This window comes from Monodon monoceros, unplaced genomic scaffold (assembly GCF_005190385.1).
Source record: "Monodon monoceros isolate NGI ecotype Baffin Bay Population unplaced genomic scaffold, NGI_Narwhal_1 Super_Scaffold_16, whole genome shotgun sequence".
NCBI lineage: Eukaryota > Metazoa > Chordata > Mammalia > Artiodactyla > Monodontidae > Monodon > Monodon monoceros.
In genome coordinates this window covers 55,386,041-55,400,886 of record NW_021703772.1, presented here as the reverse complement: position 1 = coordinate 55,400,886, position 14,846 = coordinate 55,386,041, and the positions used below count along the sequence as shown (strand labels likewise).

At 40.8% G+C, this 14,846-nt stretch overlaps 2 protein-coding genes across 4 annotated transcripts in view; one reads left to right on the top strand and one right to left on the bottom strand.

Moving 5' to 3' along the window:
• The window catches only part of PDE11A (phosphodiesterase 11A), a 415,741-nt gene that overhangs the window by 17,788 nt on the left and 383,107 nt on the right, over positions 1–14,846 (bottom strand). For both annotated transcript variants that reach the window (XM_029225505.1, XM_029225506.1), the window contains 2 exons: positions 14,488–14,562; positions 9,186–9,269 (listed from right to left, as the gene is read on the bottom strand). In XM_029225505.1, coding sequence (XP_029081338.1) covers positions 9,186–9,269; positions 14,488–14,562 — 159 coding nt within the window. The remainder of the gene's footprint in view (positions 1–9,185; positions 9,270–14,487; positions 14,563–14,846) is intronic.
• AGPS (alkylglycerone phosphate synthase) overlaps positions 1–14,846 on the top strand; it is a 280,454-nt gene that overhangs the window by 232,532 nt on the left and 33,076 nt on the right. The gene's annotated exons all lie outside the window — the stretch shown is intronic.

Below are 14,846 nucleotides of genomic sequence, written 5' to 3'. Positions count from 1 at the left end.
GTCAGTATTCAATAAACGTCTGCCTATTGAAAAAGTATGCATAAGGATACCTTTGTATTCTTATGGGCTTTAATACTGAACTTCTTTTCCAAAAACTCAGTCAGATAGAAGTCTTTAACTTCGTTTTAGACTCTGGCTACCAGACTCAAGAGCTGGGCTGCCACGTTCATTGTACATGAGGTTGAGAGCCTGGCTCCCTCTGAGCACATCTGCTCGCTAAGATGGGGCAATGTGCCTTGAGTGATTTATTTAATATTTTTACGGCTGCGGCTCTGTTAACGAAATATAAGAATAGTGAGAGCTGAGGATCCAGATATTGCCTCCTTGAATTCTCTTAGGAGACATTTTGAATAATACAGAGGATTCTGTTTGGCAATAGCGTAATAAGAATGCTTTATGTTTATCTCATGCCTCAGTTCCCAGCAGCAAAAACAATGCTGACCCTTCAAATGAACTTTAAATTGCAGAGATTTTGGAGAGGCACTTGGAATGCAAAAAACAGTCTTTAAAAAGAGGACTTGATTCGTTTCCTAGTGAAAAATGCAAGTTTTCTTCTCTTTCTCCCTCTTTCGCTCCCTCCTTCCCTCCTTTCCTCCCTCCCTTCTTCCCTCCCTCCCTCTCTCCCTCCTTCCCTCCCTTCCTTTCTTCCTTCTTTCCTTTTTCTTCTTTAGAGAGTCACAGAAGAGAGGGCCATGAAGAAGACGTAAATCCACGTTTAAAATACGCTTTCTTGAGGAACTAGAAAGTAACTTAAGACGACATTCCAAGCCTTGTATGGACTTGCGGTTAAGTGATTTTTAGCTTCGTGATTTCAAAGCATAAACACTTTTAAAAAGAGTTATTTATGTTGGTCAGCTGGATAGGGAGAAGTAGATCTTATCTTAAATTCTACCCTCAAAAGCCTTATTAGGGGACTTCCCTGGTGGCGCAGTGGTTAAGAATCTGCCTGCCAATGCAGGGGACACAGGTTCGAGCCCTGGTCCGGGAAGATCCCACATGCCGCGGAGCAACTAAGCCCGTGCGCCACAACTACTGAGCCTGTGCACTAGAGCCCGTGAGCCACAACTACTGAAGCCCATGTGCTACAACTATTGAGCCCGCGTGATGCATCTACTGAAGCCTGCATGCCTAGAGCCTGTGCTCCACAACAAGAGAAGCCACCGCAAAGAGAAGCCAGCACAGCACAACGAAAGAGTAGACCCGGCTCGCCACAACTAGAGAAAGCCCGCGCGCAGCAATGAAGAACCAACGCGCCCCCCACCCCCCAAAAAAAGCCTTATTAGGGAGTATATTGTAACTTTTTTTACCTGATTCCAGCGTTTTAATATAGATTCATGATGGCAGTTTTGAGCTCATAAAATGCATATGAATAGAAATTAAGTCCTACTGTATAAAGAACAGGTTTTTAAAAGCTGCATGAAATAAACCAAAGTCCATTTTATTTACAAGAAAATGTATACAGAGCTGGTTGCTTTATCAAGTCAAAGTCATTTTTTGGAGGTGGAAAACTTTCTCCAAATCAAACAGCCTGGCATGTCAGGTATTCAGGAAGAACTCTGAGATGTAGCCAAGGGTGTGAAATGCCTTCACCAGCCACATACCATGCCTGATGCAGGAAGCGACATGAACTTTAATGTTCTTCTCTTAATGAGCCCTCTGGGCTATTCAGTACTTCACCCTATAGAGCACATTGCTATTTCGTGTTTGTATTCATAACTGTTAGGCACTAAAGGATCTGAAAAGTCTTCTAAGTCAAACAATTATATTTTAATCATGATAATTTAGTGTTTTAGATAATATATAATATTTCTTGAAATCTGTGTATATGTGCTAGCTCTCCCTATCAACTTGAATACTAAAATAATGAGAAGACTATATTTTCTGCCAATGCTGGAAAAAAGAAAATTTCATGTATTTCCTAGTTGAAAAAGTCAAAGCCCTGAAAAATTCATGGCTATAAACTGGTCTTTTTATGCTAGAATTAAGGACCAATTCAACCATGATGAGAACTAAACCACTTTCTAAGAAGACATCATAGGCCATATACTTTGGATTATGGGCAGGAATATAACAGTGCACACTCTGATGAGAGGTTTTATATATTTACAGATGATAATTTAAAATGACATTATAACCCTACTTCGTACATTCCACTGCTTATTAATTCTGCGTCCTGTGTCTCATCGTTCACTCTTCTGTTTCTTCACTCTATTCAACAAACAGCAGTTTGAATATACTTAGGCACCATTCTGGGTACCAAGAATATGATGGTCCCAAGAAACTAGTCTAACAGGGAAGAAAGACAGAAAAGACAGACAGAAAGATGACCACAACACAGAGTGTTGCGTGTGGTTATGAAGAGATAGAGTGGAAATGCTGAGGAGGAGTAAAGGTTTTACAGAGGAGGTGACAGTTTGAGCTGCCCTCTTCCAGGCAGAAAGAAGAGGGAGGGAGGTATAAGCAAAGGCAAAATGGACAAAAGGGTTCGTGAGTCCTGTGCTTTGGGGCAAATGGTGCGTGGGTAACAGGAGATGAGGCCAAGAGGCAGGGAGCCTCAGAATGAGAGGGCTAACCCCAGGAATCTGGAAGGTATCTTATAGATTGTGGTAGTAACCTGAGGATTTTAAGCAGGAGGATACCATGATCTGATATTTTTTAAAAAGGAAGATCATTTTGGCAAAAGTTTGGAAGACAGGGTATAAACTACATAAAACTGACACTTTTGAATGTTTATATTTCTCTTCCATTTGTACTTGACTAATAGTACATAGAAAATTTTGAACAGGTTTTCCTATCAGCACTCAGATTTGGGTATAGCATATGTAACAAGGACAATAATTTGAAAATATTAAACCAATGTATTTTCGTTCTGCTTGAATCGTGATGCCCGTGGCTTCCCGCCCATTAGCTCAGTAGGCTTTCCTCCCCCAGGCAAGCGGTGGTTCCCAGCTAGAAACAGCGAACTATCATCGCCTAGCTTTCAGAGAGAATAACTCTCAATGCCAGCTTTGCGTGGTGAGAAAAGGGATTTCTAAATTCCAGAACTCTATCTCTTAGGAACCGAGCCTGGCTAGGTCAAATCATCAAGTCTGAGTACAAAGTTCTGGAGTGGGGAGCACACAGGAGACTATATAAGGAGAGTTCCCATTAAACTAGGAAAAGGAAATTCAAAAACTTTCCATTCTGGGTGTTAGAGAAAGGGGAGGAGGAGGGAGAGAGACAGAAAGGGAGTGAGGGGGGGAGAATGGGATCAGAAGTGAGTGTCCTGGCTCTGTGTTCCCTGGGGGTCGAACCCTGGGGGTGAGGGGAAGGCTTGTCTCTTGAATCTCAGAGCAGGAAAATGACAGAACTTTCCTAGAACGAGTTGGCACTACCCAGGCGGCATATTAGAAAGAACCGAGGAAGCTCTTGTGTGGACGGCAGGGTGAAGAGAAAGTAGCTGGGGGTTCATGCGTGCCTGCAGGCTGAGCAATGGCAGAGAACCAGCTGAGCAGGAAGCTGGTGGCGGCTTGCCATGGTCTGCATGGACCAGGGTCTGCAGCAGCCAGAGCCAGTGGTCAGGCCCTCCACGAAGTGCTCACTGCGCCCACCCCACAGTTCCAGAGGCCAGCTCGGCATCACGCCCAGAGCCTTGACCCCAGAGGCTGCATGTGCACTCGGTCCCTCTCCCCCCCAGTCACGGAACCCTTACAAAGACAGGTGAGCTCTCCTGGCACCTGGATGTCAGCTAGGGAGAAGAAATGGTTCTGACTGGGAACAATTCACATTTTAGTCTTCCCAAGGACTTGTTTTAACCGGAAGGAATTGAGATACTTTAATTGTCAAGTTTAAGTACCAGTCCCTGAACACCGCCCTCCCCCCTGCCCATCACCAGGAAAAGGTGGAGCCAGATAAATATAAATTATAGAGAATATAGGAAGTTATTTTCTTCCCTCCCTCCCTCCCTCCCTCCCTCCCTCTCTCCTTCCCTCCCTTCCTCCCTTTCTTTCTTTCTTCTTGAGTTTTTCGAGTTATATATGATGTCATTCCATATATGTCCCCCCTTTGTAGGGCAAATAAGAAATCAGCCTCAACTATTTCTTTCTCTCATTCACAGGAATACTAGAAGTCGTACAGAAAACATTTACAGGAAACTGCTTTGGGTGGTGTCCTACTTTTTTTTTTAAGTATGGGATGAAATTGTTTCCCTCTCTAACCACATTCCATTCCTTGTAAGTTTTTAAGAGGAGATGATGTTATATTCTAACTAGTCACTCTGTAGCTCACTACTTTTTCTTTTTTGAAAAAAATTGAACACAAGGCATGAGCCATCTGGGGAACATCGAGTTGTTTTTGAAGTACTTTTATTGGTATCCAGAAAAATTGTCTTGGAGTAGCACCTTCCTCTTTTCCAGTTTATCAATTCTAACTCCCAGTTTCTACAACTTCAACTATATTTTAAAGATTCTTTTTCCTCCCTTCTTTTCAGAGAGCATATTAAAAAAAATTTTTTTAAAGTCTTAATTGAATTTGTTCTTCTGTTTTACGTTTTGGTTTTTTGGCTACAAGGCATGTGGGATCTTAGGTCCCCGACTAGGGATCAAACCCACACCCCCTGCATTGGAAGGCGAAGTCTTAACCACTGGACCGCTGGGGAAGTCCCCAGAGAGCATACTAATAACTGCATCAGGTGGAATGCATTTTTCCAAAACAACCATTACAGCTGAAGGCAGAAAAAAAGTCAAAAATCACTGTTATCATAACTTCAGAAGCCCTGCCTGTTGCAGAAACCCCATGACATTTTTATAAAGAGACAACACTCTTGCCTAACTCTTCTTTTAATGGAGAGAGAGAATTATTCCCGCTAGATCCTGTCCAAGTCAAGCCGTTTTCATTATCTGTCAAACACTCCAAAATCAAGAGCCAGTTTGAGATGAGCTGAAAATCTGATTATGTTCATAATAAAAATTAAATCCCTCAATCCTTAACAAACAGAAGATTTATAATGGTTTACAGTGTATCATTGAAATTCTAGGTACACTGAGGTTTGAGTTGAGAATGAAAATAAAGGGCAAAAACTTTGCCCACTATTGCAAAGAGAGGCTCAGTGTGACGCTGCCACATCAGGTATTCTGTTTATCCCTAAGGCTGGTGCAGCAGTGACTTCAAAGTTTGATGGTGCCTGGTTTTTTTTTTTTTTTTTTTTTCTTCGTTCTTTCTTTTTGTTTTTTATTCCTCCAAAGATGTTGAGCAGCAGGCTAATGGATCCCCAGCGGGGTGCAAAGACAGCAGAAAGCACAGGAATCAGATGTCAATGTATTCCTCGGAGATACCCTGCTAGGACAGAGCTAACTAACTAGGGTTTTAGTCTTCTCTTGGGGGAACACGCTTTGATGGTTCCCTGCCCACTCTTGGCTTCCTATATGTTTCCTGATTTAAATGCTGTCACAGATAAATCATGACTTCTGCCTGTCAGCACAATTTTCTATTTTTTTTTTTTAAGGAAAAGTTTGGAATCATAAACTTAAAAAGATGAGCAAGTTCTGGAGAATTTTATACTCACATATAAACATATGTATATAAGCATGTCACATCTCCCTACTATAGAATCATCACGGGTCTGGGACTGTTCTCTGCGTGTGCTTTCCCTACCTATTACTTTATTAGACATATCTACATATTTTCTGCCAGTCACTTTCAGTCAATTGCTAGATTGCTTAGGAAACTTATTGAATAGATTTCGGGGGTTTGGGGGGGTCCTCCTTGTTTTTCCTCAACACAGGCACAGATTGGAAATTGAAGTTGTCCCAGAGGTAAGAGTTTTGATTTTAAGTGTAATGGGCATCCAAAATGTACCATTGTACTTTTTGTGGGTTCCCACCTATAAACAGCCCTTCAGGCACCAGAGAGTACTGATAATCTACCCTTTGCTTGGAGGAGAGACAAAACTCAGCAAACTGGAGCGAAAGTGGAAAGAGCTTGATCTACTTTGACCAAGCACAACCCTCTCAAAACCACGAAGTGAAACCGATTTACCCAGTGAAAGTCAAAGAAGTCAAAAAGCTGCACTGAAACCACATCTGCATCTACTGCCCGGCTGCCCCTCTGCCCTCGCCTCCACAAGCCCCGTCCTGTCCCAGGCTGCGCCCAGAAGCCTCAGGCACACAGTGCCTTTGTTTGGCCTCTGCCTTTGCTGGACCGCATCTCTCCACACTGCTCCTCCTGCAAGGGGGGTCCTCGTCATGATGTACGTATCATTTTGCTTCAGGCTCTACATGAGGCTTCTTGCCACCCAAACCTACCCCACCTTGGGGTCAGCAGGGCCCTGGCCATTACAAGGACATCTCTTGGTCTCATAGCTACTGTTCTGTATCCTTTTGCCCTCTGCCCAGACTGACTCAGCAAAGCCACGTTGGATTCTTCTGTTCCATAACGCAGACTATGTCACCTCTCACAGTCTGGGATTCATGCCATCTGCATACCTTCCCGTTTGCCTCTATCCTCTCAGACTCCTTATCACTGCACTTTCACATTAAAAACCCCAAACTGATCTCTCAGCAACAACCTGAGTTCCTGCAGACATTTTGACATTTGACCAGTGTCATAGGAGGGACCTTCCTTGCTTCGTGAGTCATTTCCTCAAGATTTTGTGTCTTCGCACTCATGGTGATTCCTGCCCACTGAGGGATTCCATTACCTTTCTGGAGCATCAACAGTTAACGTGAGATTAAATAATCTCACATTAACTCTCACAGTTAAATAATAAAAAAACACCCAACTGCTTGAGATGGGACAAAATGAGGACTCTCAAGGGACATACTTAAAGTCACTCTGCAAGGTTTCAGTCTGAGGGCTTTTTGAAATGTTGGTTTCAAAATTATATATATTATATATATATATATATAAATTATAAAGCATTATAAAGAATTTATAAAAGAAATCCATGAGATGAAAAAAATAAGTGATGATAAGGAATTTTAAAAAAGAGCATGATTTTCATGCTTTGTTCACTGAGAAGATCCAGCAGCAGGTATGAATATGAACTTTTATAAACAGCTCCTTCCACATTCCTCTTTAAATGCCATGACTTTCCCCAGTTAAATAAGAAAAGATTGTGGGACGATATCCAGCAGAGGTGAAGTGAGGCAGTAGAAAGGCCATTACATCAAAACCAAGGCCACAGATGAGTAGGACAAAGCGAATTTGGTGGGAGTGTCACTTAAGCTTTCTATATGTCAATTTCCTGTGGCTAAAAATAGCAGGTGTATCTAATGTCACAGGTAGGGAGTAAAGTAAAACAGATGTGAAAAATCAGGAATGATAATATGATGGGTTGATATTACTCCTTAAATTCTGGAAGCTGCTATTTTCATTTGAAATTCAAGTAACTTCCTTTTTAACCTGAAGATTTCAAAGTATTTAATGGGAAGTATAAAAGTAAGCCCAAATGATTGTGAACCAGTAATGAAACACTTAAATTAACATGGAAAAGCACACGAGAGTCCTTTCCAGCATTTATGGTAACTAATCACACAGGAAGGGTGTGTGGAGTTGGGTTCATTCCAAAGTAGCTTTTCAGACTAATACCAAAAATTTATCAGCCCCACAAATACATGTCTTCATCCTCCTAAGCTTTACCCACAGTAAAAGGAATTTATTAATTTCAAGAATTCATCTCATTTATGGCCTAAGTGTGCACAGCAAAATGAATAATGTTAAAAAATAATTCAAAAAAATAATAATTCAACATGGGTGGTCAAGGGCAATTTAGCAAAGCAAGGTATACCTGACACAACAGCGATGGGCCTTACACATGGGGACCCAGCTTATTCAGAGACACCAGAGGAGTGAGGGCGGGAGACGCAGATGGGAGAAAAGAGAGTTGAGGATCCTCTTATAATATCGTAGACATCATTCTTGATTTTTCATCCAAACTTTCATTATTAAATAAAAGAGCATTATGTCCCATGTATAACTAAAAGAATCTATTCTAGATTATTTTAAAGCTTTACTTGTCTGATTTTATGCTGTCATGTATTTAATGGATAATATAATACAAATAAGAACTTTTGTTGCTTATAGTCATTAAAAATTACATTTCCATCTTCAAGACAGTATTCTAGGTTTTTTTATTTTTTACTTTTATTTTTTTTAGAGTAATGTGACAGGGCTCAGCAGTCCCTAGAAGTGCTGAAAGTGAAGTGGTAGATAAGCCTGAAACTTAATGGTTATAAGGTCCTTAAAAAACAATACTGTGTTTTTAATGGAGTTAGAGTGAGAAATGAAGCCGTTTTGCTTTCCCTGCATGTGTTTCTCACTTTGAAGTTAAAACGGCAGCTCAGTCTGATTGAGGTAGGTAGGGGGTAAAGAACTGGCCAGGTTTTACACATGAAAGCAAATACTTAGCAGCAGAATTAAAAGCCAATGCACACTAAACTGTGAGTGTTAACCCATGTCAGCCCTAATTCTACTCAAAAAGTGGAGTGTGAACATTCAAAGCTGATGACACTAGTCTCCTTGCCAGGAGCAGGGTCCCAAACTCACGCAGCAGGGCTGGAAACAGGGAGTGTGCCTTGCTCAGGTTTCAGTGGTTGCCATTTGTCATGCATCTCAGACAGAGGCTTAAGATGGAAGGGGCTTTTCAAAACCCTGTGGCCCAGACCATGGGGTCAGAGCAGAAAACCATGTTTCATGGAACTCTCATGTCTAACATGATATTAATAAAAGTAAAAGAAAAACGTAAAAAAACTGAATGAGATTTCTATGGTCAGATGTTTGAGAAATTCAGAATTAATCAAGGTTAAACGTGTTTCTTTTCCAAAGGACTTCTCCGAGCCTTCAGTATTTTAATGTGCAGGAGAGGTTCCCTAATTATTGGGCCTGAGAGCTTTTTCTGAAAAGTTATGGGTGGATACTTATGTCCCATGGGGCACAGTTTGGGAAATACTGAGATAAAATATTACTATCCTTGGTTTATAGATGAGGGAGTTGAGGCCCAAGGAGAACTCGGGTCGTCTCCGGCCTCCGAGTACCAAATCTTCCCAGGGGACCAATCAGAAATCTGAGAAAAGATAAGCTGCAACCTTTTTAGGCAACACACATACCCTGGAAAGGTGTCCTAAAACTAATACTTCTGAAAGTGCGGTATAGACACTCTTCTTTCCTGGCTTGGTCAGGACACACAGACCCTCCCAAGTCATGATTACCTGATACAAAGGCATACAGATGCTATCGATCCACTCCAATTGCAACCGAGGCAGCTCATCCTTCCGGTTCCGATCAAAAATAGCCTAGAATGGGGGAGGAGAACCTTGCTTTATTACACTGGAGTCGTTTACAGGTGCTTTGTCAAACACTTTGTCACAATGATCCGATTTTTACCAACTGAACACTTCACAAATGACAATCAATCTTTACATGTACTTTCTTTTCCTTTATCTATGATGAGAAAGTATTTTCACCTCTTTTTATGAGATTTGTAAATGAATTTATTTGAACTTTATAGCATGCAACTCCTTGGGGCCAAAATCTGTCTTCAGTTATAGGTAACTGCCACTAAATCAAGTCATCAGGTCACTGGGAATTGGGTACAACTCAAAGGAAGGGGAGATTTTTTTTGCTACAAAAATAGTGCAGGCTTTTATTTTTATAGCGAGAGAGGGTGGGATAGATTGGAAAAGATCCTTAAAAGCAATTTCATTTTAAATAGAAATTATTTGTATTAATTTTTCAGGGTGGGGACAATTTTGTGTTTCTCAATAAGGTCCTGTCGTGAATAAATTCCTAAATTTTTATCTATCACTGGATGGATGATGGGGGCAGGTACCCATCTCTCATTCCCAGCCTTTAAACGTTATGATATTATAATGTTTAGAAAACTTAGAGAAAAAGAAGTGACATATTCCGTTGGGCAGACATAAAAAGAAAGACAATCAGTTGGAATTGGATGGCTGAGATAGAGTCCTCGGACAAACACTGCCTGTTCTACGCCAGTGAGACTGTCCCTCCCTTTATTCCTAAGGAGTAAGGTCAGGGTCTAAGAAGCAACCCTGCCCTGCCTATGGTCTTACAGTAGGTTTCATCTTTCCTCTAAATAAAATGTGGCATCCACATCATTTCGGCGTTCACATAGGTTGTGAGGGCAGATTCACGACATCTCCTTGGTTCAGATATGTTGAGAAATCCTGCATCCTTCCGACTTAGGAACGAGGGTGGGAGTGGGTGGGGCCCAAATCACTAGCCGCTGAGGTCACAGAAGATAGAGGGGCGCCGCTGAGGTCACAGAGGGTAGAGGGTTGCCGCTGAGGTCACAGAAGATAGAGGGGCACCGCTGAGGTCACAGAAGATAGAGGGGTGCCGCTGAGGTCACAGAAGATAGAAGGGCGCCGCTGAGGAAAATACCTCCAAATTAGGGAGGAGGTCACCGTCTCCTACGAGCTCTGTTCATCCTTGATTGTAATGTGAAATGTAAGTATCAGGAAGGAGGACTAGGCATTTGGAGAAGACTCTGAAATATGCTGGAGGAAGGGCTGGTTCTTGTGAACTGCATGAATCTTTGTCCAAAATGTTCCTTTAAAAAATATTACTCTGGGGCTTCCCTGGTGGCACAGTGGTTGAGAGTCCGCCTGCCGATGCAGGGGACAGGGGTTCGTGCCCCGGTCCGGGAAGATCCCACATGCCGCGGAGCGGCTGGAGCCGTGAGCCATGGCCGCTGAGCCTGCGCGTCCGGAGCCTGTGCTCCGCAACGGGAGAGGGCACAACAGTGAGAGGCCCGCGTACCGCAAAAATAAATAAATAAATAAAAATAAAAAATATTACTCTGTTTTATCCTCTCTAGCTCTCATTTTTATCTGAGATTTTTAATTTAATGACTCTGTTTCTGGTGCATAGTATATAGTTATGTTTTTTTTTTAATTCACTGCTTTTTAGTATATTCACAATTAGCTGTGCAACCATAACCACAATTTTTTAAAAATAAATTTATTTATTTATTTTTATTTTTGGCTGTGTTTTCACTGCTGCCCACGGGCTTTCTCTAGTTGCAGCGAGTGGAGGCTGCTCTTCGTTGCAGTGCACAGGCTTCTCATTGAGGTGGCTTCTCTTGTTGTGGAGCACGGGCTCTAGGCGCGCGGGCTTCAGTAGTTGTGGCACACGGCCTCAGTAGTTGTGGCTCGCGGCCTCTAGAGCACAGGCTTGGTACTTGTGGCGCATGGGCTTAGCTGCTCTGCGGCATGTGAGAACTTCCAGGACCAGGGCTCAAACCTGTGTCCCCTGCATTGGCAGGCGGATTCTTAACCACTGTGCCACCAGGGAAGTCCAACCACAGTCAATTTTAGAACATTTTTATCACCCCAAGAAAAAAAAATCACATATCAATTAGCAGTCGCTCTTCATTCTTCTTCAAACCCCCCAAGCCATAGGCAGCCACTAATTCACTCTCTACCTCTATGGATTTGCCTGTTCTGCACATTTCATGTAAATGGAATCATATGATATGTGGTATTTTGTGACCAGCTTCTTTCGCCTATCATAATGTTTTCAAGGTTCACCCCCATAAGCATGCATCAGCACTTCAATCATTTTTATTGCCAAATGATATTCCCTTGTATCATTATTGTATACCATATTTTATTTATCAGCTCATCAGTAGATGGACATTTGGGTTGTTTTGACTTTTTGGATATTATATATAATGCTACAACAAACATTCAAGTTTTTGTGTGGATGTATGTTTTCATTTCTCTTGGGGCTATACCTAGAGGTAGAATTGCTGGCCACATGGTAACTCTAATGTTTAATGTTTTGAGGAACTGCCAAACTGTTTTCCAAAGCAGCTGCATCATTTAAATTCCCACCAGCAATGTACAAAAAGTCCCAATTTCTCCACATCCTTGCCAACTCTTGTTATTGTCTTTTTGATTATAGTCATCTTAGTGGGTGTGAAGTGGTATCTCAGTGTGGTTTTGATTTGTATTTCCCTGATGACTAATGATTTTGAACATTTTTTTTCATGTGCTTATTGGCCATTTATATATGTTCTTTAGGGGAATGTTTATTCAGATCCTTTACCCGTTTAAAAAACTGGGTTGTCTTTCTATTGTTACGTTGCAATAGTTGCTGTACATTCTAGATACTATGCCCATATCAGATATATGCTTTGTGAATAATTTTTCCCATTCTGTGAGTTGTCTTTTTACTTTCTTGATAGTGTCCTTTAACACACAAAGTTCTAAGTTTTGATGACATCCAATTTCTCTATTTTATCTTTTGTTTGTTGTGCTTTTGATATCATATCTAAGACACCATTGCCAAATCCAATCCAGAAGATTTATATTGCTTTCTTCTAAGAGTTTTATAGTTTTAGCTCTAACATTTAGGTCTATGATACATTTTGAGTTTATTTTAGGCTATGGTGAGAGATAGGGTCCATCTTCATTTGCACGTGATATCCCGTTGTCCCTGTGCCATTTGGTGAAAAGATTATTTTTCCCCCATTGCATTATCTTGGCACCCTTGCCAAAAATCAGTTGACCATAACTGTAAGGGGTCATTTCTGGACTAGTCACTTATTAACAAATGTTTGATGAGTATGTGAGATACCACTTTGTCCTGTGTTTTCCCTTTACAGAATTTTGCATCTTGTAATTGATTATTGGTGATTATTTATTTAATGTCTATATTTCCCAGCAGCTGACAAGCTTCTTGAGGGCAGGGAAGATGGTGCCTTGCTCATGGCTGGATGCACTGTGTCCAGCTTCATGCCTGATACTTGAAGGTGTTCAAGCATGTGCTATTAACTGAGTCACTGCTTCCAGTATTAATCTGGATGTTGCCCAGATTAGCCTTTGTCTTCATGAAGTTACTCTGGTGACCTTTAGGACTATGACACCTGAAAGGGCTCTTGGACAATTTTATTCCTAAATATCATGGAATAATGGGCACAGCAGGTGTCCAATCTGGGTGTGTGCATTTCCAGACATTTCTGGAAAAGCACTAATGTGGGATAGCCCTGCCACAGCAGTTAGGCCTGAGGAGATAGTCATCAGCCGTGTTAAGTAGGCTTTTGTGGGGAGAAAGCAGCACTTATAGCTATGTATCCACCACAAAATTAATTTCATTTATGTCTCCAGAAAAACCCTTACCTGAGCCTACAAAAATTCCTTAGTGCTGCACCACTGCACCCGCCAGCTTGCCAATGCTGTCAATTGACTCATATTTTTTTCATTTAATTAAATAACCTGTGGTTTTGCTGCATTGTAAACCCTTCAGAGGAGGCCTCTGAAACAGTTTTTTAAAGAGGAGAAAAGCTTTTATTTGAAAATATACATATAGCTGACAGAAATTTGAGTTGTGCTACGTTTTACACATTAAACTATGTATCCCAATCTAGTATCTGTATTTTGTAACCAAATTTGGTGACATCACCAAAGAAGAACAAAGGGATGTGTTGAAAACAGTATAAATAGATATTGCTTTGGAAACTAAAATAATTGATGGGTGTTTTAACTTTTGTAGTCTTTCTGACCTTTGTAGGTAAACAACAAATAAAGAATAGTCAAAATTAGTAAGTCTGTGAGTTCTTTAAGCTAGGAGCTAGTTCTGCTGCTTTTCCTTGTCTTTAAATGTCAGCAAAGAAAGGTGTTTTAAAACTTGAAGATCTTATAAATAACACCAAATATTCAAAACTGAGTTGATTTGAATCCTCATAAACAGACATTCTTGACAATTAACACATTCCTTGAGCTGCAATGAATCTTCTGTGCTGTGGCAGGCTTTAGAATACTCTGGACCATTCTTTGAGTCGTTGGGTGATATGTTTGAAGCTACCCATTCATTAAGAATAAAGAGGCCGCCCTCTCCTTGAGGGTGGTGACTGAGGCGTTTATGTCTTTGTCTCCTGATTAGTAAAAACAGAATCATCCTTAGCCTACAGTAAGCATTCTCAAATAATAATTGAATGGATGAATCCAATCTAAATAGCATTTCAATCAGCAGAACTTAGTTCCCCAGACACAACTTTTCATTTCCCAAAAAAGGAAAAGAAACAGAGACTTGATTTGCTTTTGGGATTTTGGAAAGTTCAAAATTGGAAAGTAAAATCCAGAATATCCATTATTTACTGCACCTGCCTGTTCTAGCCCATCAAGGCTGGACAGCTTGCTTGCCTTTAATTTTTTTCTGTATTTCTGTTTCAAAGTAGCCACTGATTACATATGAAATGCCAGCCCTAGGCTTTGAGTTATTCAAATACTACCCTGCGATCCTCCCTTGCGCCTACTTCTCCCACTGTGGGAGTACAGGAAATGCTTGTTAAGTAGATCAGCCCTGTTAATCAGAAACCTGGGAATAAGAGTGTTTAGCATCTAAGTTCAATTAAAGCTTTAAACTTTCAAGAGTGCTTCCTTAAATCCATTCTCTGTCTTTCCCATTTTCAAGGTGCGATTTGAAGTTATTTTTGAAAATGTCATTTGAAAGGGTAAATACGTCATAAAAAAAGGAAGAACTTACTGAAGGAGTGAGTTTGAGTTCTGCTCTCTCCCGATCTCCTTGTTCAAAGAACTCGCTGGTTACAAGTTCAGCCACCTGAAACATAGAAATATTTAAATTGACAGGTATGTGTAATTCATCACTTGACACAAGTTATTTCTGGCTTATGTGTATGGTAGCTATCTTCAAGACAGACAATCATTTAAAAAGCTTATGAGTAAGTACATTAATCTTTTGTGTTTGAAGGTATTATAGAATTTAATCAATGAAACTGATTTCCTTTTAATCAGAAGAACTTGTGCAATGTTTTTTTATTTATTTTTGTTGAAATAGAATTGAAGTACAGTTGCAATGTATCCTTAAACACATGCCAATAGACC